Source organism: Leptonotus elevatus, chromosome 13 (genome assembly GCF_054856555.1).
Source record: "Leptonotus elevatus isolate MCC_2025b chromosome 13, RoL_Lele_1.0, whole genome shotgun sequence".
Taxonomy (NCBI): Eukaryota; Metazoa; Chordata; class Actinopteri; order Syngnathiformes; family Syngnathidae; genus Leptonotus; species Leptonotus elevatus.
This window is the reverse complement of record NC_141251.1, coordinates 3,379,408-3,400,765: the sequence shown is the minus strand read 5'-3', so window position 1 is coordinate 3,400,765 and position 21,358 is coordinate 3,379,408. Positions and strand designations below refer to the sequence as shown.

Genomic DNA, 21,358 nt, shown 5'->3' with positions numbered 1-21,358 from the left:
TACGCAGATATAATTTTGCAGCTCAAACTTAGTAGTTTGGTGTCGACATAAGAATGATTCAAGACGACCTAGCATCCATTTTTCAAGGTCGTATACGTTATATTCGATTTAAAGTATTAAGTAAGCAAGTCAAGATTTGTCCTCTTCCAATATTTGATCATTTGACTTAAATTAATGACGATATCCCTAATTGAATTACTTTTTTCTTGTTTCGTTTTTTTCCCCATCCCAGTTTTTTGCAGTGCGGATCCACATCCCCCCCCCCCCCCCCCCCCAGGAATTGCCTCCAAGAGCCTGCATGTGTGATGAAGAAACAACAACCTGCCAGTCGCTCCTCCTCTTCCCTCCACTGCTCCTCCTCCTCCTCCTCCTCCACTTCCATCCCTCCTCCTTCTCTTCCATCCCTCACTTGATGCCATCCCAGTGGCGGAGGAGAGCCTGCGCGACGGAGGAGACGGTAAGACAAGATGCCTTATAACTTGTTCGGGGCTTGTTATGCGTGCGTGCGTGCGTGCGTGCGTGCGTGCGTGCGTGCATGTCAATGAAAAGTCCTGACGGAAAGACGGACAACGCCGCCAGGTGGTGAACGTCAAGTCGCACACGCCAGCCGTCCGTCACCTTGTCAACCGTCCTCTCCACCTCAATGGAAAGACAAAGTAGCACCATGCAACTTAATCCCCTCCCCGACATGCAAATAGCAGAAGGCAGATGGTCCGGGAAGCAAATAGGACGTTGCGAACGGATACCAACACGGTTTCCAACCTGTGCCTTTTGGCTTTTCTTTTGAGCAACAAACCAAAGTGACTAAGAAGAAGAGGAATAAACAGCAGGGAGTTATGGAAAAGGAGGGGTGGGGGGGGGGGGGGGTATATATATATATTTAAATCTAAAAAGCCAGCGGGGCCATCAAAAGTGGTGAGCTTCAGTGTTTTAAGTGGACGGCGTGTGTATTTATAGAGGCCGCTGGTTAAGTTCACTAAGCTCCCGCTCTTGCACTCGCTCTCTCATTTTTGCCTTATGAAAATTCATCTGCCGAGCAGCCAAATGCATATTTCATCAGCGGCTGCACACGCACACACACACACATACAATCTGTATGAAAGTCAATCAGCTTGTCCTTAAAACGTCAACCGACTTGCCCGGGTTTTTTTTTTTTTTCTGATTCCCAACCGTCTTTCCCTCTTTACTTTCCTTCCCCTCTAATTACTCCCGAATCCAACAACATCCCTTTTCGTTCCCTTCCTTTTTCTCCGCGCAAGAGTAATGAGCCGCCGCCGCCACCGCCGCCTTTTTTTTTTTTTTTTTTTGCGTGCGACTTTGTAGCTGGTAGAGTTTTGGAATCCAGGAGCGTCCCGCAAGACTCAAGAGATGTGTACGCGCGCGCGTCTTCCTGCCGCGATTGTCATCTGATCTGCGGGGGGGGGAAGGCACGGCGCTAACATCTTGTTAGAGGCGAAGGCGCTCGTGTCGCTTTTTTGCGAGGACGTCGGCGCTTTGAACAAACGCGGGCCTCTCCGGGGACGCCCAAAGTACACGCAGACCTGTAATCATCTCGTCTGTGAGCCGAGCAAAGCCGAGGCGCACCTGCACGGAAACAGAAATAGATGCACGGAGCAGAATGGAAATGAGTTTTGAGAGTCGTGCGTGATCGTCGGAGGCCCAAACGGGGTTTTGACGATCTCATTCATACTAGCGCAAGATTCGAAGAGGTTCTTAGGGAATACCGCCAGATCAAGGCTTCCGCAATCCTGGTCCTCGAGAGCCGGAGTCCTGCAGGTTATGCAATGTTTACGTCCTCCAGCACGAGAGCGGGACCCTGACCCCTTTGAGGACCGAGTATGCCCACCTCTGCGCCAGATGGAGAAGAAGTCTTTGGACACACCTCTTCATCACTCAGTCGACCAAAAACCGAACCTACATCAATGGCGATCTTTCAGAGCGTGCAATCCGTTGCCTCGACTCAAGTCTCCCCAATGTGACTTTTTCCATCTAAACACCAAGGCCCGGAGTCCTGCAGGTTTATAGATGTTTACGTCCTCCAGTGTTTAGACAAAAAAGTGTTTGACTTAAGTCCAGGCAACAGATTTTGCGTTACGAATGGTCGCCATTGATGTTGGTCAGGTTGGTCGACTGAGTGATTAAGAGGCGGGTCCGAAGACTTTTTTGTCAATCTAGTCCTGCAGGTTTTTGGAGGTCTTCCAACACCAGCTGATTCCAATCCACAGGATCGTTATCCGGCTTATGCAGAGCTTGCTGATGAGCTGATCATATATCAGCTGTGTTGGGAGAAGGGAAACATCCAAAACCTGCAGGACTCCGGCCCTCGAGGACTGAGTTTGCCCACCCGTGGACTACACGGTCTGAAAGATCTTAATTGATGTTGGTTGGGTTGGTCGACTAAGTGATTAAGAGGTGCGTCCGAAGACTTTTTGTCCATCGAGTGCAGAGGAGGGCAAAATCGGTCCCCGAGGGCCAGAGTCCTGCAGGTTATAGATGTTTACGTCATCCACATACCAGCAAGACTCCGGCCCTCGTTGTTGAGACGAAAAAGTCAAATTGGGGGAGATTTGAGTCCAGACAACAGACTTCACTGTCTGAATGATCACCATTGATTTTGGTTAGGTTGGTCCACTGAGTGGGTCCAAAGACTTTTTGTCCTTCTGGTCACTAGATGATGACATCATCAATAACACCTCACAATCATAGACCAAGCGCTGACGTGATGTGCCAGATTTCTTTTGTGTCTTTCCAGAACCGAGGGCCAATCGGACGCGGGCGACGGAACGGGAAAGATGGCACTCGCGTCACTGACCCGCTGTCTCAGCGCATTTCTGGTTCTGTACTGGAGCACGCCGTGGCTCTCGGCCCGTTCGGCCTCAGCGCCTGAGAACGAGGTAACCGTCTGGCCCACCGCGTGGTTATCGGAAGGGAAGATCACCGCCGTGACGCTCCCGAAAGGTCGCACTCGCAGGTAGAACAACAAGCACGATCGCGTTGTCTGTTTACGGCTACGATCAGTTTCTCAAGCCGACCTTGGTCCGCAGGATGTACTTCGCTCTGAGGAAGGCGGCGGCAATGTCGGTGACCGTCAGCCCTTGTGACGCCAACATCGAGTGGAGCCTGGCTGCTCGCACCCTGACGGACAAACATCTCAAGAGTCAGGAGTGTGAGTGGACCTCCAAAACTTAAAACAACTTTCTATACCTTTTAGCCTCATTAGGGTCACGGGGTGAGCTGGAAAGAGGCAGGCCACACCCTGGACTGGTCGTTAGCCAATCAAAGGGCACATATAGACAAAACAACCAATTCACACACGAGTTGAATTGAACTCAATCTCCAATGAACCTGACGTGTTTTCGGAAGCCGAGGTACAAGGGAAACCGCCCCCACAAATGCAGGGTTAGCATCTCCAAACAGGAAGGCCTCAGTCTGAGTTTGAACCCTCCATCCATCCATTTTCTGTACCGCTTGTCCTCACAAGGGTCGCGGGGGTTGCTGGAGCCTATCCCAGCTGGCTTCGGGCAGTAGGCGGGGTACACCCTGAACTGGTTGCCAGCCAATCGCAGGAGTTTGAACCCGAAAACTCAATTTACTTTTAGCGTTAGCGCTGGTGCTAAGGGCAGTGTTTCCAACTTGGCGACTTTCCCAAGCCTCTTGGAGACTTTTTTTGTGTGCAACTAGCGACAAGTCTAGCAACTTTTTTTTGGTGTTCTTTAGTGTTACTTTAACTCACTTTTTGCCTCTCCCACAATGTTATTCCTCTCTCCTACAGAGTCCATTACAATGACACGCAAATTACCAATGATGCAAATTAGCGACTTATAGCGACTTTTAAGACAGCCAAAAGCTAATTTCTTTACTGGGGAGTTAGCGACACTGGCTAAGGACACAGCTTGTGTTGCGTTAGCATTATTGCTAAGGTTTCTGTTCAAAGTTGTCTACCGTGTTTTTGTTTTTTTATAATACTGGTGGGCCGACCAGGACACATCTTGTGTTATGTTGAACTTAGCATTAGTGCTAAGTATAGAGTTATGTGCTGTGTTTTTACTCCATGGCAGTTTAAAGTGCCGTAAGTGACATTTCACTACTGGAGTGAGCGAATGGGAGCGAAAACTCAAGTTGTTCCTGACCTCAGATGTAAATATATACATCTTAATATGAGAAACTAAGAGCGCACTGAATCGACTCGTCGTTGTTGACAGTTTCTGTTGTAAGAGTTCACAATCCAGGCTTCTTCAGCACGTTCCCAAGTCAGCCAAACCACGCTTCTCCGCATGGTAAAGTAACAAAGATGACATCATAAAATGACGCATGAATCATTCAGACTCTCAGTTGGCGGCTCCCCCTCGTTGCCAGTGTGAATTATTCACTTTGATTCTGTAACATTTGGAGAGAAATGTCTTCCTCGCCTGTTTTTTCGTTGATCAGTGACATCATTCAACTGAGGTTTGCTCACTTAAAAAAAAAAATTGGTTTGTTGTTTGTTTAATTATTTGCTCTTTTTTCCCTTTTTTAGAAACGTTTTTTTATATTTAATATACATCTGTCTGCAAATGTAGGACATAAACAACTCGAATTATTTTAGTATTTTATAGTTTCATTAAACAAAAACGTTTCAGTAAATGTGTCAATACGCGGCAGTGGTATTTTCCAACGCTCTCAGTGACTCTGTGGTGTGCTATGAAGTACTTTTTTTTTTACTGACATGTCCACCAGCCATCGTTTTAGCTCTTTATATGGCACTCATTGAAACCGTTTCGTCACTCATAATGTGGCAGGAACTCCAGTAGAAACCCAACTATTTGTATACAAACCATTAAAACAACAGTTTTCCCAAATATGTCCTCATCCACTACACTTCAATTTATGTACTACTGTATGTTGAAGATCATTCTTTTTTTCCCACCGCAGGGAGCTCCAAAAAGAGCATGCCCGAGATGTGGTGGAGGGGTCCCGGGACTGAGGAGAAAATACACATTTTTTCCGGCAGCATAGTGGACACCTACAGTGGTCCGGCGTTTCCCCACGCATCCATCTACATCCTTAGACTGCGCTCGAAGCAGCGAAGCAGCCGAGCCACGGTGTACCTCCACCAAGGCCCGGGCCCCTCGGGCGTTTTCCCAGTGATTCCGGCTGACCCCCGAGTGCACACGTTGGGCGTGGGGATGACGAGCGTCACCCTCAGCTGGACTCCCAGCACTTGGCCGGTCGGTCCCGCTCAGGACAAATACGACTACTGTGTCCTGGTTAACTCCGAGCGCAACTTGCCCAGCCTCTGCGCGGCCCAAGAGAGCGCCAGGGAGGAGAGGGATAAAAACCGAGAGAAGATGGAGAAGAAGAGGGTGACGGCATGGCCTATCCTGAAGGAGTGGTGGTGGGAACAGTGGGACGTGGACTTGGAGGAAAAGAGTCCATCTTCTAACAGGGATCTCCAGTGTGTCTGCGAGGGGACAGAGAGCGTCTGCACCGTCTCCGAGCTCCTGCCTGACACGCAGTACTACTTTGACGTCTTTGCAAGGGACAGAGTGCGCGGGACCAGCGCCGCCTATGAGGGCACCGCCGCCCGGACCCACGGGGAAGCCCGGCCGTCCGTCGCCACCGCGTTGAGGGAAGGCGAGCTGAGGCGGGTCACCTTCCTTGACGGGGGCCAAAGATCCCAGCAGTTCTTCAGCTTCCGTCCTCGCGGCTCGCAGCAGAGCGGCCTGCTCACCGTGCAGAGTTGCGGAGGGGGCAGCAAATTCAAGATCACCGTCTCGAGTCAAGGCCGTGTTCTGACCACGCAGGCCGTGGGCAAAGACTTGGTGCAGATTTGGCTCCAGGGAAGCCCGGTTTATCTCATCCACTTGGAGAGGGAAGGAACCGCCACTGCTGCCTTACCCGCGGGTCTGAAGGCTTCGGTCAAATTGCAGACCTCGTCTGCCTACCACCGAAAGGGCGTCCCATCCCTTCCGTCCACCTTGCAAGTCAAATCCTTCAACCGCTTACGCGGGTGCGACAGTGTCACCCTCGCCTGGATGGGCACCGAGGAGAGGAGCCTCTACTGCGTGTACCAACGAAAGCTGGGGGGCCGACGTAACGAGGACGCCCTCAGCGCATCCTGCATGGGACCGGAATCCCGCTCGGATACCGAGAGGGTTCTCTGCAAGTATTTCCAGGAGCTGAACCCGAGGCGGGCCGTCACCACGGCTGTAATTGGGAACCTGGAGCCAGGGACCACTTATGTGTTTGATGTCTATTTAATGAGACGCTGGGGGATCCCTGTCAAGTACGCCAGCAAGCGAGTCAAGACCAGGAAGGAGTGCTGAGATGCTGCCCCCTGCAGGAGGATTGTGGCATAAACTGTAAAGCCTGACCATGACAATGAAGCCATTTGACTGTTGTGGGAAAGAAAGACGGGGCAATTGTTGGCCTGGCCGCTTGTCTTCCTCTGAGGACACGAGAAGAATCCGCACACCAGCAAACATTCTTATCATTCCTATTTAATATTTACGACAGAATGCTCACGTCGCTTCTCATCGTCCATCGTGATAATGACGTGGCCGCGGTCCAAGTGCTCGTTTTGTGCGCGAGTACAAAGGACAGATGATGTTTGTGTTGTCAGAACACACACAAGCAAAAACAACTGAGACCGTGTGCCAAATATGCAACAGAAACAGATGGGGCAATAATTGGATGACATCTGAGACAGGGGGAGGGGGGAGGGGGGATTCGGGAGGGGGGTGGGGGTGTAGTGTATATTTCCGGTGCTGCTTATTGTATCAGAGCAGCAAGGAGTGCAATCTACAGATGCTTAGTTCAAAGTCAAAAGTGTGTATCTTTGTGTTGTGCTTTTCGCATGAAGCAACAGAGAAGAAGAAAAAAAACTACTTGTGACTATAGCCTCATTGTCGTTGATGTATTGTTGTGCTGCTTCAAACGCACCAATAAATACCGGAGTATCTCTATATTCTTGGCTATAAATTTTCACCATCATAAGCTCCCTTTGACAGTGAAATTTAATGAATGGGGGGGGGGGGGGGGGATCCATACTAGCGCTGTCATTTTGTTTGTATAAATTAATCAAATTCAACTCGATCAACATTTTATACATAAATGTGAGCGGAGGTGTCAACTCCAGGTCAGAAAGTAAAAACTGCCTGTTTGCCTTTATCCACACGTGCTTCTACTCAACAGGCAGGTAAACAAGATCGATTAAGTAGAAGCAGCTGTGGCTAAAGCCAAACTGGTAGGGTTTTTACTTTCTATACTTTTTGGTATAGATCTAGCAGCACAACCATGTGTTTGCCCTTTGTAGCACAAGAAGCAGTCAATCAATTTCTACCACTCGGAAGGACCCTGGTTTGTTTACAAACATAAAATTGGTCTATTAAAATTAGATTTCATTCACTTTTTTTGTGGAAACCCACGCGTGGACTGAATAGAATTAATATCAATAGCCCAAATATTATGCAACAATGTCCCCGAGCGGCTGTGAGCATAGATGGCAGGTAAGCGTTAAGTTGCCGAGGAGTAATAAAAGATACATATCAAATGTTACATGAATACGAAACTTGAATAATTTGGGTTTCTCAGGACGTTTTCGGTCTCTCTACCCTAACAAGAGTCACAACAAGGTCTGTCGCGTTTGTGTGACGTCAGACGTCCCTGTAACCAATAGAACACTACGTTTGAATATGACGTCAGCTCGTTCGTGCATATCCGGACGTGTGCGACAAGCCAGCGCGCCAAAACTGTCAAGCGGCAACAAAAGCAAATCGGTACCGACTGGCCTGGTTAATAATAAAAAATAAATTAAAAATAAACGTCGGGCAAAGGCAAAGCGAAGCAACGGCACGATGGGTTTGCTCGACCAGTGCCAGGAGCTGTTCAAAACGGCGAACCTGTACGAGGTGCTGGGCATCACCAAAGAGGCGACCGAGGCGGAGATCCGCAGGAGCTACTACAAAGTGTCGCTAAAGGTTCACCCGGACAGGGCCCCCGATGACCCGCAGGCCACTGAGAAGTTCCAGGTAACCGCTAGCAGCCGTTAGCCACAGGCAGCGACGTGTCGTGACAAGAAAGATTGCTGTTAATGGCTAGAGACATTTGATTAGCAGTTAAGCGGAACGCTGAGACGGCAGTGTTGTTTGTTTTGTACGACAGAGAAATCTCAAGCTACACACCAAACACTCAAAGTGGATATTTTGTTGTGACTAGCAACTCGCCACCTAACGTTTATTTTGCCGTGAATCGCGAGAGAACTCAAAGTACAAATTCTGCGCCGTAAATGTGCATCAGCTTTTCTATTTTATTTTTACAATGAACTTCGTGGTAAAATAACCACTGCCAAACAAATATACTTTTATTCGACACTTGCATTTGAACAAATTCGGCCTTAGCAGTGTTCCGTTCTGGTTGCAGAATATCCATCGTAGTCCATTAAGAGCACTCCCATGATAATGTTGTGAGCGTCCATCAAAAGTGAGCAGTACCCATTAGTGTGCACAGCGTTACAATAGGACCAAATCGATAACTGGAACTAATGGATTAAAGACATCCTGAAAACGTATTCTCACCTCCTATTCAAAAACGTCATCTTCCGCAGGTGTTGGGCAAGTTGTATGCAGTGCTGAGCGACAAGGAACAGCGCGCCGTATACGACGAGCAGGGTGTTGTGGATGAGGAGTCTGATTCTTTGAGTCAGGATCGCTGCTGGGAGGACTACTGGAGGCTGCTCTTCCCCAGGGTACGGGTTGAAATTCATCACGGTGGACCCGAGATGTCGTTTCTACACAGTATCAATCTGGTCTGTCCGTCCTCTAGATCACCAAGCAGGACATCATCGATTTTGAGAAGCAATACAGAAGCTCCGACGAGGAGAGGAAGGACTTACTGCAGTTATACGTGAAGCACCAGGGAGACATGGACGTCATCCTGACCTGTGTACTGTGCGGCTCCCAGGAGGACGAGCCCAGGCTGGCGGACATCATCAGGGCCGCTATCAAGAACGGGGAGGTGGAAGAATTCCCCGCCTTCACGCAGGAGAGCGACAAGAAGAAGAGGGCTCGCAGGAAGAGGGTCAGAGTGACGCCAACACACGCACACACACAGGAATTCGCATCCAATATCCTAATTGTGATTTCCACTCCAGGCGGACAGAGAGCGTAAAGAAGCAGAGGAGATGCAGAAAGAGATGGGGCTCGGCCAGGAGGACGACAGCCTGACGACGATGATTAAGGTAGGAAACAAATTTGTACATGTTTACTGGGGGGGGGGGGGCAAAAAATCGATTCTCATAAGAATCGCGATTCTCATTTAGTACGATTCAGAATCGATTTGAAATGTCCCAAAATCGATTTTATATCAATTATTTTATACTGTGTTTTGCCTTTTGTCTGTGTGTGCCTTTATTTGGAGCGCTGTTCATGAGGGGCAGTGTGGTTCCACGCGGTCTAATACACTGTTAAGTTATAGCCACATTAGAGAGTAGAAGGAAAAAGTCACAATCAAGTTATTCCAATAAAAGTTGTTTTTTTGCAGTGTGGAGCCGTAGTAGTGCGCTAATTAGCGTTAGCGAGTCAGACTGGAGTAGATCGTTACAATTCCTTGCACATCTATAGATTGAAGCAAAAATCATTGTCAAATCATTTTGAAGCAAAAATCGTTCTGAATCGAATCGCAGGCCCAAAAGTCGGAATCGAATCTTGAGACATTCAAAGATTCCCACCCCTAATGTTTACGTTGCTTGATTTTTTTTTTTTACATGAATGAACCTTCTTTTGTTGTTATTCTGCAGCAAAGACACGCATCCAGGGAGCAGAACTTCAATAGCTTTCTGTCCGACTTGGAGGCCAAGTACTCCAAGAAAGGTGGAAAATCCTCAAAGAGGGCAAAGAAGTGAGGAACATTTGGACTCAATAAGTTATGGATGTTTTCGTTTTTCTCCACCAGTTCCAGGTTGAGGTATTGTTGGCCTTGAGTTACGCCATATTATCTTCATCGCTTGATTATGTTAATGTTCTTTAATAAAAGTGCATTTTATGTTGTGAATGTCATCAGAGGACAATAAAGTTAATATTCTTGTACATCACTTGCATTGGTTGAGTTGTTTTCTACACTTAAAGCTGACCTTGAATATATGACTGGATAGCCGATAGGCCAAGACTTTTGAGGCCGCCATATTGCTCCTCCCAAGAAACGTTTCTCGGCATACAATCCTATACGTTTACAGTATGGAAACTGGAGAACATTTGAGACAGTACTTAGTAGAAACAGCATGATTTATGTTTTATATTTGTTAAACATAAACGAGAGGATTTCAGACATTTTGCAACTTGCCCTAAAAATACATGTATAAATTATATGCTTAATGATGTTTACAGGAGGAAACTTGTGTATTTTTTATTTTTTTTTAATTAAAGAATTATAACTAATTCAACAAAATATATTTCTGCCAAATCTAATATTGGGGTTTATGGAAAACTGAGCGATAAAAGAAAAAGGGGGTCTTTAAAGCAGCACATATCGTCCACTTTTAATTAATTTTTTTTACTTGTTAAAGTTGCAATATGGAACTTAAAAAAAAATTGTGACCACCCCCTTATGCTAACTGCCTACGAGCTGTATATGTCTGACCTGTACGTATACCGTATAATTTATGTCCCACAAGCAACACAGGTGCTTCAAATGATCAGCTAATTAGCAAGCATGAAGCCTGTTAACGATCTTCAGCTGAGTTGGCTGGGGAGACATGGAAAACAAGCTGGATAGGGGTACTCGAGGACCGGGGGCTGAGAAACTGGTTTATACAAGTAGTCTGTTCGCGAGATGTGAGGAGTAAGATGGCCGCCCTGGGGCTTCAATGGTTTGCACGGGCGCGTGTGGGCTATCGAGCCATATATTCAGGTCAGTGGGGTACACACATTAAGGCCGAATTTGTCACAGCTCTTCTTTTTTTTTGCTTTATTTGGTAGTCTGGATGCCATATGGCACCATTTTGCCTCTCACAGGTCAGTCTTGGTACTACAACAGAACAGACATCTGGTTTGTGAGTGGATATGACGTGTGTGGTGTGCTGCCTTACTGTGCTGATAGTTTTCCCTGTCGTGTGGGGTTCCATATCTTAAAAATTAAGATGTCAACATTTGCTGTCTTTTTTTGGAGTGTTTTTAGAAAATGCAGCCCGAAAAATGTACAATTCAGTCTCGCTGACTTGTGTTCTTGTCTGCTTAGATGAGAGCAGATGTTACATTAAAATAAGCACACAAACACCAGCTCAGAGTGTTCTTCTTTTGGCAGCCGCAAAAGCTGGTTTGAAATACAAAAATAGACATTTAACGAAGCTGCGTAATAATAGTATGAAACATTTCGGTAAAAGAGAAAAAACCGTGTGGGCGCTTTACTGTGCTGTGTATAACGAAGAATGGCTAAAGTGCATGGAGACGTTTGGAAGCCGCCAGCTACAGTCCCGGTCTGCTGGGTCTGGATGAGAAGCCGCCCCGAGACCGAGGTGGGCCGGACACGGGCACCAATGGCGCTACAAGACAGGAAACACTGCAGTTATTTGTTGTATTAAGGTTGGAACGTATTTTTTGTTTTGGATAGAATTGAAAGTGATTAACATTTACTTGTTGCAGTATTGTTGTAAATGTCATAGGATTCAACTGCCAGAAAAGTTTAAAACAGGCCTACAAAACCCTCCAGGTACCTTAAAACTCATTCACTGCCATTGACGGCAAAAATTCATTTGAACTATTTCTATTAGTTTGACATTTTTTCCACTTTTGTTAACAAGAGTATGAAAACCTAGAAAAATTATTGTACATTTAGAACAGATATAAAATGTATGATTAATCGTGAGTTAACTATTGAAGTCATGTGATTAATTACAATTTTAAAAAATGTAATCGCCTGACGCGATAAAAAAAGAAAAGAAAGGATTATTTAAAAATTAGAAGCGTGAGGCGATTGAAATCGTAATTAATTGCATGACTCACGATTAATCACAAATTTTATATATTTTCAAAATGTACAATAAATAAAAATCCAGGTTTTCATACTCTTGTTAACAAAAGTGGAAAAAAAGTTTAACTAATAGAAATAGTTTATCACGATCTATAACCGTCAATGGCAGTGAACAGTGAACCCCCCCCCCACACACACCTTCAGTCTACTTACCTGGGTGCAAAGCTTGGAAGTCCGTCCCCTCGTCCCCGTCCCTGATTGTCCAGCGTCCCAGGGGGTGGTGGGAAAATGAGTCCAGGAAAGACGAGCTGCCGATCCCTAGGCTGACGCCGGTCACGCCGATCCCGAGGGAGTCTTGGGGAAGCGGCGAGAGAACGTTACAAATCTCCTGGATGTGAGCTCCTGCAACGTGGTTGCACAAGTATGCGCATCCTCTCGGAACTGACATGTGGCTGTTTTCAGAATTAAAATGCCTCTAATTAACGTTCTGACGAGAAATCAACATTTCGTATAAATATGTTCTATTTTAAATGTTTTAAGTGTCGCAAAGACGTGTTTATACGTTCTTTTAAAAAATTTTTTTAATTTTTTTATGCTAGAGCATACAGAAGGCTTTTGATGCAGCAGAGTATAAGAGATCAACCAGGGCCATGTTGAAAAAAAGCTCATTTACCCACAGTTCTATACAGATTTGTGAATAATGATGAAACGTAGCTATATTTGAAGTGCTGCAAAACGGAAACAAATAGAAATATACATTTTTTTCCTAATGAAAGAAGAGACTCCAATCTTTCTTTTGGTAGGTTCCATGTTTTTATAGCAATAGAACACAATATTCTGTGGGCCTTACAAAATCATTCAAAATCCAGTAAAACAGCCGGGAGCGACTGAGATTGCTTCAGTGAAAATGGCTGGGAATGAATGAGTTTTTTTTTTTTTTAAGTGTTAACATCAGGGAACTAATTATTTAAATCTTCAGAGATGCTGCTGACCCTGGGAACTTAAAACTAAGATAAGAAAAATATAATATTTCAGATACAGTATTTTGAAATACTTTATTTACTGTGGAAAACAATAGAGAGGTATTTACTTGTTAAAGTTTTTATTTAACTTTTGAAAACATGTTACTGCCCCTGGGAAATCCTGGAACTTTTTGTTAGATCTTTAAAACAGTCTGTTTTTTTAACTCCAACATTTTACGTACCCTAAAAGTTATTCAAAATTTGAGAGCTGGAGTTTGTATTTTTTCAAATTTTGATGCCAATATTTTCCCTTTTCGTAAAAATGAATATCGGCTCCAAATATCGGTTATCGGTGTCCTTGACTAATAATAATTGGTATTGACCCTGAAAAAACCCCATATCAGTCTATCTCTATTGTACAATTTGACACTGATCTAAATTAGGATTCTTTGACCTTCCAGTCGATCTGACTTGATATTTTTTCATCTTCAGCGTGTCCCACCTGTGGCCACCGAGGCTCTGCCGGGCCTCCCCTGTCCGATGTTGTCCAGCACGGTGAAGGAGCGCCGGTAAGGAGTGTCCGACTGAGGGGCAAGATCAGAGCTCAAACCCGCACCGCATGTGCGAATGAACGTGTCCGCAAAAACCATAACTTACCCTGTACGTGTGTGTGGTGTTCGGCCGGGAGAAGACGTCCAACGGGTAAAGGCGATCCCTCGGAATTGAACTAGCGACCTCGTCGTTCAGGGCACTGTGGGCCCGGCTGGATGGGCCTTTGTGGCGCTGGTGGGAAGGAATGGGACAAAAGTCTTTAGGAGTTGATAGGTCTGAAAAGTCCAGCGTGAAGTTTTGCTACCTGAGCAGGTTTGGACTGCTGTCCCAAAAGCGACGACTCTGTGTCTCCGGCACCAATCGGCGGCAGGAGCGTGTTCCTGCTCAGTGCAAACAACGGAGGCGTCAGCCGGTCGCTGGCCGTGGGTCTTTGGAGGGATATACAAAAAAGAATGTAAACACAGCAAACAATGCTTATTGTGGGAATGATTCCCACGTTATCGTGATTTGTATTCTCCACACTTTCTCGCCGTGTAACACCACCCACATAATACTTCCGATTTACAGCGATCAAATTTCAGCTTGCTTCAAAAATTCGCACCGTCCTGGGCATTTATCGTCTGATTCCACATTACTTACAGTATTCACACAATTTAACGTTAAATATCAACTTTTCCCCATTCAATTTCAATAGGACGGACATTGAACTTTTTTCAAGTCCCACTTTCCACGCCTACTTCCATGCATACACCCGATCATCATTACCAGCTGTCTGATACTGCTCAGTGGCGCAGTCGGGAAAATGCATTGTCCAGTAACCAGGAAAACGCGGGGATCAATTCCCACTTGAAGCCCCGTAGCGTTAATGCAGTTTTCTTTTCTTTTTAAAAATGTATTTTATCATCCAACTCCAATTAGTCATTTTCACGTAACTTATCGTTCCATTTACCATATAAGCATTCCGCATGCATTCAGCTTTTATTAGCTTTCAGCATTCCCGCGCAATTTCTGCAGAAATGGCACTTTTTCTAGTATTATTCAATGTTTCCTTCAGGATCTGTTGGCAAGCAGCGTGACGTACGAGTGATTCGAATGTCTGCAAGGTACCAACCACGCTGATCTATGAATGTGCGTGAGCCAACTCACAGCCGTGTGCCCCGGATGACCTCATCCATGGACCCGCCGGCCGCGCTCGACTGACTCAAGCTGGGAACGAGTGGCTGGAGCGTGCGCGGGGCCAGGTTCCTGCGGCGGGCTGACTGCGGCGGGCGGTTCAGCGAGGACGAACTCTGTTCCAGGACCCGAGGGCGAGGGCGGGTTTTGCCGGCGGGTGCCATACCGGAAGCCGGTCTCAGAGTACCGCGCTCCTCCGGCTCCCTGCACAGTGGATGAAAGAAAAGAGGAGTGCCAAAATGAGAAGGTTCTAGAAGGCAAGTTCATGTTTTTGTTAGGGGGAACGTGTCCTCTGTTTCAAAATCAAATAACTGGAAGCCTTTTATTTTTAAGGATAACGTTGTAAGATGCTTTTTGATGCAACTTAAAACTTATTTAATGCCCACGTCGTACTCGTCGTATGTGCACACATATACATACTTATGCACAAATACTTACGTATTAGGACTGTCAGTTGATTACATTTTTTTTAACGTAAATAATCGGAGTTAACTCGCGATTAATCACACTTTATATCTGTTCTAAATGTACAATAAAATATTGTTTTCCACGTTTTTCATACTCTTGCTGAGTAAAATAAAATGGACAAATATGGTTACCAAATACAAATGTGATACAGTTAACAGTTATGGTTAAAAGAGTGTGAAACATGTTGGGTGTTTGTGCCAGGAACACAACATTTTTCTTTTCAAATTCAGAGCAATTGGTTTTTGGAACATGAAGCCCCTTGTGGACTCGAGGCCACTTTGTTCATTGGAAATGACAACTAGTTACTAGTGATGGCAAAATGAAGCTTCATGAAGCACTTGTAATATTTTTTGACTCCCCTAGATGGTGCTCTTGATTTAAATATAAAGGCTAGTGCAAAGGAAATTGATTACATTTCCACTGCATCTTTCAACCAAGAGTGGCATCTAGAGGAGTCAAAAAATATTACAAGTGCTTCATGAAGCTTCATTTTGCCATCACTACTAGTTACCAGTCCCCACAAATACATTTTTAAATAACATTTATTATTGCTAAATGGTGTTATAGTGACTCCTTTACACAATGTTGTATGTAAAATAAAGCATGAACAACACGTGTATTTAAAATGGTAATGCTTCTCAGCATTGCATTTAATGCTTCTTAATGCCATTTAAGGTCTCAAATTGAGCAAAATCCAATTCATGACTTTTTTATAATGGCCCGCAGAACAACCATTTTGTGGGGTCAGTTTTCGATATTCATGGTCGGGTTCCGGTCCCAATGTGGATTACTGTAATTCTCACTGAGTTCTGTCGAGCGCGGCCAGGTTCCTCTGTTGCAGCGGGATGCTGTGGATCATGATGAGGTCGTTCAGGTTCTGCTGGGTGCCCCCGATCGAGACCCTAGCGGCCTGGCGAGAGAGGCAAGAACAAACTATAAAGATCATGGATGACGACTACAGAACTCTACTTCAGGGTGCCCCGATGGTTAGTCGTTTAAATGTCAACAATCCATCCAGCATCTTCTCAGTTAATTATCGTGCAGCTGCCGCCACCAACAAAAACAACATTCACAAGACTTTGAAATAAAACAAGAGCATTCTCAGGACACACAAGAAGACAGCAAGCTACAGTTAATTCATGAACTGCTTTAGGGTTAATGGACAAGTACAAGCACATTCCATCTAGAACTAAAAAAAAAAACGAGGAGCCGGAATGGCAGCACGCCGCCATCGGGTTTACATACACTGGGCGGCCTTTTCTGCTTTTGGGGCTTCCGGTGAGACTTGTACTTTGAGCCCCTTGACTTCTTTAAGCGAGTGGCCAGAGAGAGACAGCGGGTAGTCATGAAGAAGGTAACGGGAAAACGAAGGAAGGAAGGAAGGAAGGAAGCAGATGTAGATGACAAGGTCGGAGGAGAGGAAACAGTTTATACAAGTTAATGAATTTGGGAGCAAACAGGACTGGAAAAAAATGACGCAGATGTAATTTCATTCCAAGCTTGTCTGGTACTTTTGTTTCCTCCCCCAAAATATTCTTCTTTTAGGGTCATTAAATTGCCCATGGGTGTGAATGTGAGTGCAAAATGGTGGTTTGTCTACATATGCAATTTAACGGGACACTAGTAGCGGTGATGTCAACTCAAGGCTTTTTTTGGACACAAGTAGAGTACAAAATGCTTTTTAAGGGTAATTTTGGGGGGCACATTATACATGGGTGTGTGTGGATTTTACGTAATTTTTTCCCCAATTCAGTTTGAACACCTAAGTGATGGAGATACAAAATAAATATGAAGTATCAGCATTCACACACACATATTTAAACCTGTTTGATGTTTCGCTTGCCTATCAGCTTTCACATTGCTATTTATTTACATATTGCTAAATGCAGGCTCCGTTACTCCATTTACCTGGAAGGGCAAGCCAGGGGCGAGTGGAGGCGGAGCCAGCGCATGGCTCTGGCCAAGTTTCGGCAACATGCTTGGAAGTGTGGAAAACCACGTGAAGGAATTCTGCGGCACTGGACTCAAGTTCCCGGAAGGTTTTTCATCACCTGCCAATCACACAAGTTCAACCAATCATCTCTATTGGTTGGAATAAAGTCAAACACAGAGAGGAGGTGGGCATACCGGAGGTGCGATGTTCCCACTGGCGGTGGACCAGCTCGCTCATGCAGCCCACCAGCTGCTGCCACACGTCGTCGAATAAATGGTCGAGCACTGCCTGACGCCGACACCTGTAGGGCGAAATGGGAGGCATGCAGCGATGCCTCGGGCACGGCTCCTTTTCGTCATCCAGGCTGATGCGGTCGAAGGCCAGGTACTCCTCCATGTGGCCCTCCACCTCGATTACTTTGGGCCTGGAGTCCCCTGAGGCCATTAAAGGCCCGTTTAGTTCTGCTGAGTTGGACTCGAGCAGCGCCGCGCTCCGACCCAGCACGTTCAACCTTAGAACCCACAAAAATGAAGACACATTATGCATTTTTTTCCACATTTTTATACAGCGAGCAAGTGCATTTGTCAAAATATTCTTAACTCATTGACTCCCAGCCATTTTCACTGAAGCAACCTCCTTCGCTCCCGGCTGTTTTACTGGATTTTGACTGATTTTGCAAGGCCCGCAGAATATTATGTTCGATTGCTATAAAAACTTGCAACCTACCAAAAGAAAGATTAGAATCTCTTTTTTCATCAGTTTCTGTTTTGCAGCAATTAGCATTAGACTATAGCTAAGTTTCATCATTATTCACACATCTGTTTTAAAACAGTGGGGAAAACAGCTTGTTGCAATATGGCCCTGGTTGATCTCTTATACTCTGCTGCCACCTGCTGGCCGTTTTTGTAAAAACTGCCATTCATCAAGCGTCCCTCTTCAGTTCAGAGGCTGCATCAAAGCCTTCTGTATGCTCTAGCATTAAAAAATAAATAAAAAATACGCATAAATACATCTATAGAATAGTACGTATTTATAAGTTTTAGGAGCAAATGAGTTCTGATCAAGAAATACAGAACACTTCCTTAGTTAAATAAGATCTAGATAAGAGTAAACACTCACTCTGTACTGTTGTCATCTTTCTCACTTGACCTGCCGAAGGCCTCCTGGGATGTTGACGGGCTACTACTGGAGCTGCCGCCGATCGTCCCTGAGGCAGCGTACCACTGGAAGCCCTCATCACTGGGACACACCAACTGAGTGCCCAGGATCCTGGGTTACACAAAACACAAGAGAAAATAAAAAAGCCAAACTCGTCTTTTAACAAATTACAGTAATTCCTGGTCTAGACCCTGCAGCTAATACAAAGGTGCGGCTTATCCATCAGATCACAATGGGGCACACTATAAAGGAAGCGCAAGAGCGTCAAACCAAGTGAGCCTAAATACAGTAGGAGAGACAGAACGAGAGCGAGGCAATTTGCGTCCTAATTATGGAAAAGAAAGTAGCGGGAACCCGGTGCGATAACATTAAAACACCTGCGGCTTACAGTCGGGTGCGGCTTATATGTGTAACAAACTCGAGTATTCCCCCAATTTAGCTAGCCTGGCTTATAGTCAGGTGCGCCTTATAGTCCAGAAATTACTGTAAGTGCTATTTAATTTTCTAGGTGGGAGACAAACCGAAGATGAGGGAAGCGCGTGGCCCACTGCTGACACTCCTCCTGCAGCCCCGGGAGTATCCCTCTTCCGCTGCCTTTACCCTCGTATAGCTCTTTGTCGATCTCATCAAACATTTGCTGCACTTGGCGGGAAGCCGCCTTGTCAAACTCCTGCAGGGACAAGCGATGGGAGAAGGCGGTTATTACCTCCACCGAGAAGAGCTTTCGTTTGTTGTTTGTTAGTGTGCAACTTCAACCTTCAGTCGACAGTTTTACACATTGCGGTATGTTTTTTAATTGTGTAGTTATTGAATAGAAAATCACAATAATAATAATAAAAAAATCATCATCCGGGGAAAGGAAGAACAAACATATTGATGGAATAACATTTTTCTTTTTTAAATATACAAAAAATTACGGATAGAAATATTTTGAAATTGATAACATCATGACATTTATTTATATATGACCCAAATTATTCTTCTGTAGTAGGCAAATAAAACAAGCAAATTTGGAAAAAATAACTCCATGAATGCATGGTTTTCATTGTGCAATTTTCAGCAATATTACTTATCTCATTCCGTTTGAATTAATTTGAATGCAGACAATGCCACATGGGCACAAACAAAGACATACAGCCGCAGGAAGACAAAATAAATAAAATATTGAGCCCTTTAAAGAAAGAATTACAGGACCAACTGTGCCTACAAACAATACCCAAAGAAGCAGGAAACAAACAAAGAAGCTCAGCTTTAGCCTTTGAATGAAAGTCGAGGATTTTCGCCTGTGACAAAATTCATGACATCACATACTGAGGAAGACGGGTCTTACATCGTAGCCCCAGGAAAAGACAGAACTCCTCTCTGTGGATACGCCGGTGCCTGTGGAGCTGTGGATGCCCGACCAGGACCGGCTTGAGTCCACGGAGATGACGGTGGGACAGTCGGAGGGGCTGGAAGCACCGGATGTCTCGGAACTATGAATATATATATATATATATAAAAAAGAGGATTATTTTACAGTTAGTCTGTTCTGGGTTTTGGAGTTGATCACATAATCAGAGACAGGGTTTCAAAGTGGAAAATAAAGGGTAAATGTCAAAGTCATAGAATATTCTATCAAGCTGTCTTCATTAGTTATTCTTTAGGCTGCACATCTGAAGGAGGCAACACGATATCAATTAATCTAAGAAGTGGATCTAGTTTCGCATTTCAAGAACTCTCTCTTGACTTGTTCGATTCCCTGAAGAGAGAGTGAGGCTGCCTCGCCTGTTAAGGATGGAGACGGCCTCCTCCACGTCATCGAGGGGGAACTGAGGAGTTTGGCGGTCCGTCTCTTCGGGGAGAGGATGGTGGTCGAGGCTGCTGCGAGACAAGCCACGGCTGCACAAAAAAACACATCCATTAAATACTAATATATCATGAATATATATCAATTTTCTATAGTGGAGCCCATTCCTGCTGACTTTAGGCGAGACAAGTGCGGTACGCTCGCTCTACTGGCTGTCAGAAAATCACAGGGCACATACAGAGTAGACAAAGAGCCAATCACGCTCCCATTCACACTAGTACAGTGAAGTTGTCATCACAATGTCATAATTACAGTATACATCTTTATGAAAAACACTTCTGACACATTCTTCACTGTGCCATAGCCTCACTATTATGCACTTAAATACGTGTAAAAACACAAACAATAAATGCATTTTTAGCCCTTAGGTATAAGATAATAATATGAATAACATTATGTTCGGTGGTACCACGTGAGGACACTTTGCAACCTGTAGTTTACTCAACCTCGATTCGTCGTAAATCGAGGATCTCATCCAATCTAATTATATAATACAAGGTTAGCATCCATAATTTGAACATGCCTTTTGTTATCCATATTCATGCTTAATTTAGATTTCTTTACCAATATATTTTATTTTATAGTTCGTAGTGACGATGTCTTTTATTGCTTACAACCAATATTATGATTGCGTTAGTCATGTTTCTTACTTACATCTCTAGCTTGTGCGATACAGGTCTCCTGTTGTAACGTGAAATCATTCTCCTTCCCTCCGTGTCTAAGGACTCAAGCCCTCTCCTCGCCTCCTCGTCCCCGCATCCTGAACCCGCAGCGAGCCGCGTCGGCGGAGTAATAAACCATACATTTCCACAAATGCTAACCTGGCTTCCGAACGCGGAAGATAACGAACGTATAGTAGCAGCTAGCTTTGCTAACACGACACAAGCAGCGTCGCTATTTCTAAACAAACTCTTTGCCTGTCATCGCTGCGTTTAAAAGTATGTTTAACAGCAATCTATCTCGCCGTTTTACACGTTAAACGGGTTAATGTTACGCTATACGTCGTTATGTGAACGCCAAAGCTACTAACGTTAGCACCGCCAACAACACGGCTGTCATGGTTACACTGCCCGGTTTAACCCAGCACGGGACGCGGTTGACTACAACTCCCAGAATTCATTATATCAGCAACGATGTATCACTAAAATATGTCCGTCTGCCATCGTTAGATATTTCCGTTACTTGATTTGGAGGATAAAACGCCAATATTACAAGACTTTAAAAATAAAAACACCACGAACTAATTTAAAATATAAATCTAAAGATTTAAAGTACAATAATACGCAATTCAGGTCATGCCGGTCAGAATGTAGGAACTTT

At 45.0% G+C, this 21,358-nt stretch overlaps 3 protein-coding genes across 7 annotated transcripts; 2 read left to right on the top strand and 1 right to left on the bottom strand.

Moving 5' to 3' along the window:
* The first annotated feature begins 348 nt into the window (after nt 1-348).
* Nucleotides 349-6,678, top strand: ndnfl (neuron-derived neurotrophic factor, like). 3 transcript variants are annotated; one of them, XM_086093232.1, is made up of 4 exons: nt 349-457; nt 2,753-2,971; nt 3,045-3,166; nt 4,912-6,678. In XM_086093232.1, exons 2-4 carry the CDS (start codon nt 2,793-2,795, stop codon nt 6,303-6,305), a joined length of 1,695 nt encoding a protein of 564 aa, XP_085949358.1. In that variant the 5' UTR covers nt 349-457; nt 2,753-2,792; the 3' UTR covers nt 6,306-6,678. The 3 variants fall into 3 exon arrangements, with proteins under 3 accessions (XP_085949358.1, XP_085949359.1, XP_085949360.1); XM_086093233.1 differs by lacking the exon at nt 349-457 and adding an exon at nt 1,157-1,776; XM_086093234.1 differs by lacking the exon at nt 349-457 and adding an exon at nt 1,860-2,412.
* A 1,014-nt stretch (nt 6,679-7,692) lies between these two features.
* Nucleotides 7,693-10,069, top strand: dnajc9 (DnaJ (Hsp40) homolog, subfamily C, member 9). The gene is made up of 5 exons (XM_086092950.1): nt 7,693-8,009; nt 8,585-8,725; nt 8,803-9,057; nt 9,131-9,217; nt 9,776-10,069. Exons 1-5 carry the CDS (start codon nt 7,836-7,838, stop codon nt 9,878-9,880), a joined length of 762 nt encoding a protein of 253 aa, XP_085949076.1. The 5' UTR covers nt 7,693-7,835; the 3' UTR covers nt 9,881-10,069.
* A 1,185-nt stretch (nt 10,070-11,254) lies between these two features.
* Nucleotides 11,255-21,152, bottom strand: fam149b1 (family with sequence similarity 149 member B1). Of its 3 annotated transcripts, none has more exons than XM_086092939.1 (15): nt 20,693-21,152; nt 19,957-20,070; nt 19,520-19,664; nt 18,711-18,859; nt 18,151-18,300; nt 17,226-17,542; nt 17,007-17,149; nt 16,344-16,406; nt 15,902-16,008; nt 14,604-14,834; nt 13,762-13,885; nt 13,563-13,688; nt 13,408-13,489; nt 12,157-12,345; nt 11,255-11,515 (listed from the first exon to the last, which is right to left on the bottom strand). In XM_086092939.1, the coding sequence occupies exons 1-15, from the start codon at nt 20,737-20,739 to the stop codon at nt 11,439-11,441; spliced, it is 2,064 nt and encodes a 687-aa protein (XP_085949065.1). In that variant the 5' UTR covers nt 20,740-21,152; the 3' UTR covers nt 11,255-11,438. The 3 variants fall into 3 exon arrangements, with proteins under 3 accessions (XP_085949065.1, XP_085949066.1, XP_085949067.1); XM_086092940.1 differs by having other exon boundaries at nt 12,157-12,297; nt 20,693-21,151; XM_086092941.1 differs by lacking the exon at nt 16,344-16,406 and having other exon boundaries at nt 20,693-21,151.
* Nucleotides 21,153-21,358: the final 206 nt, after the last annotated feature.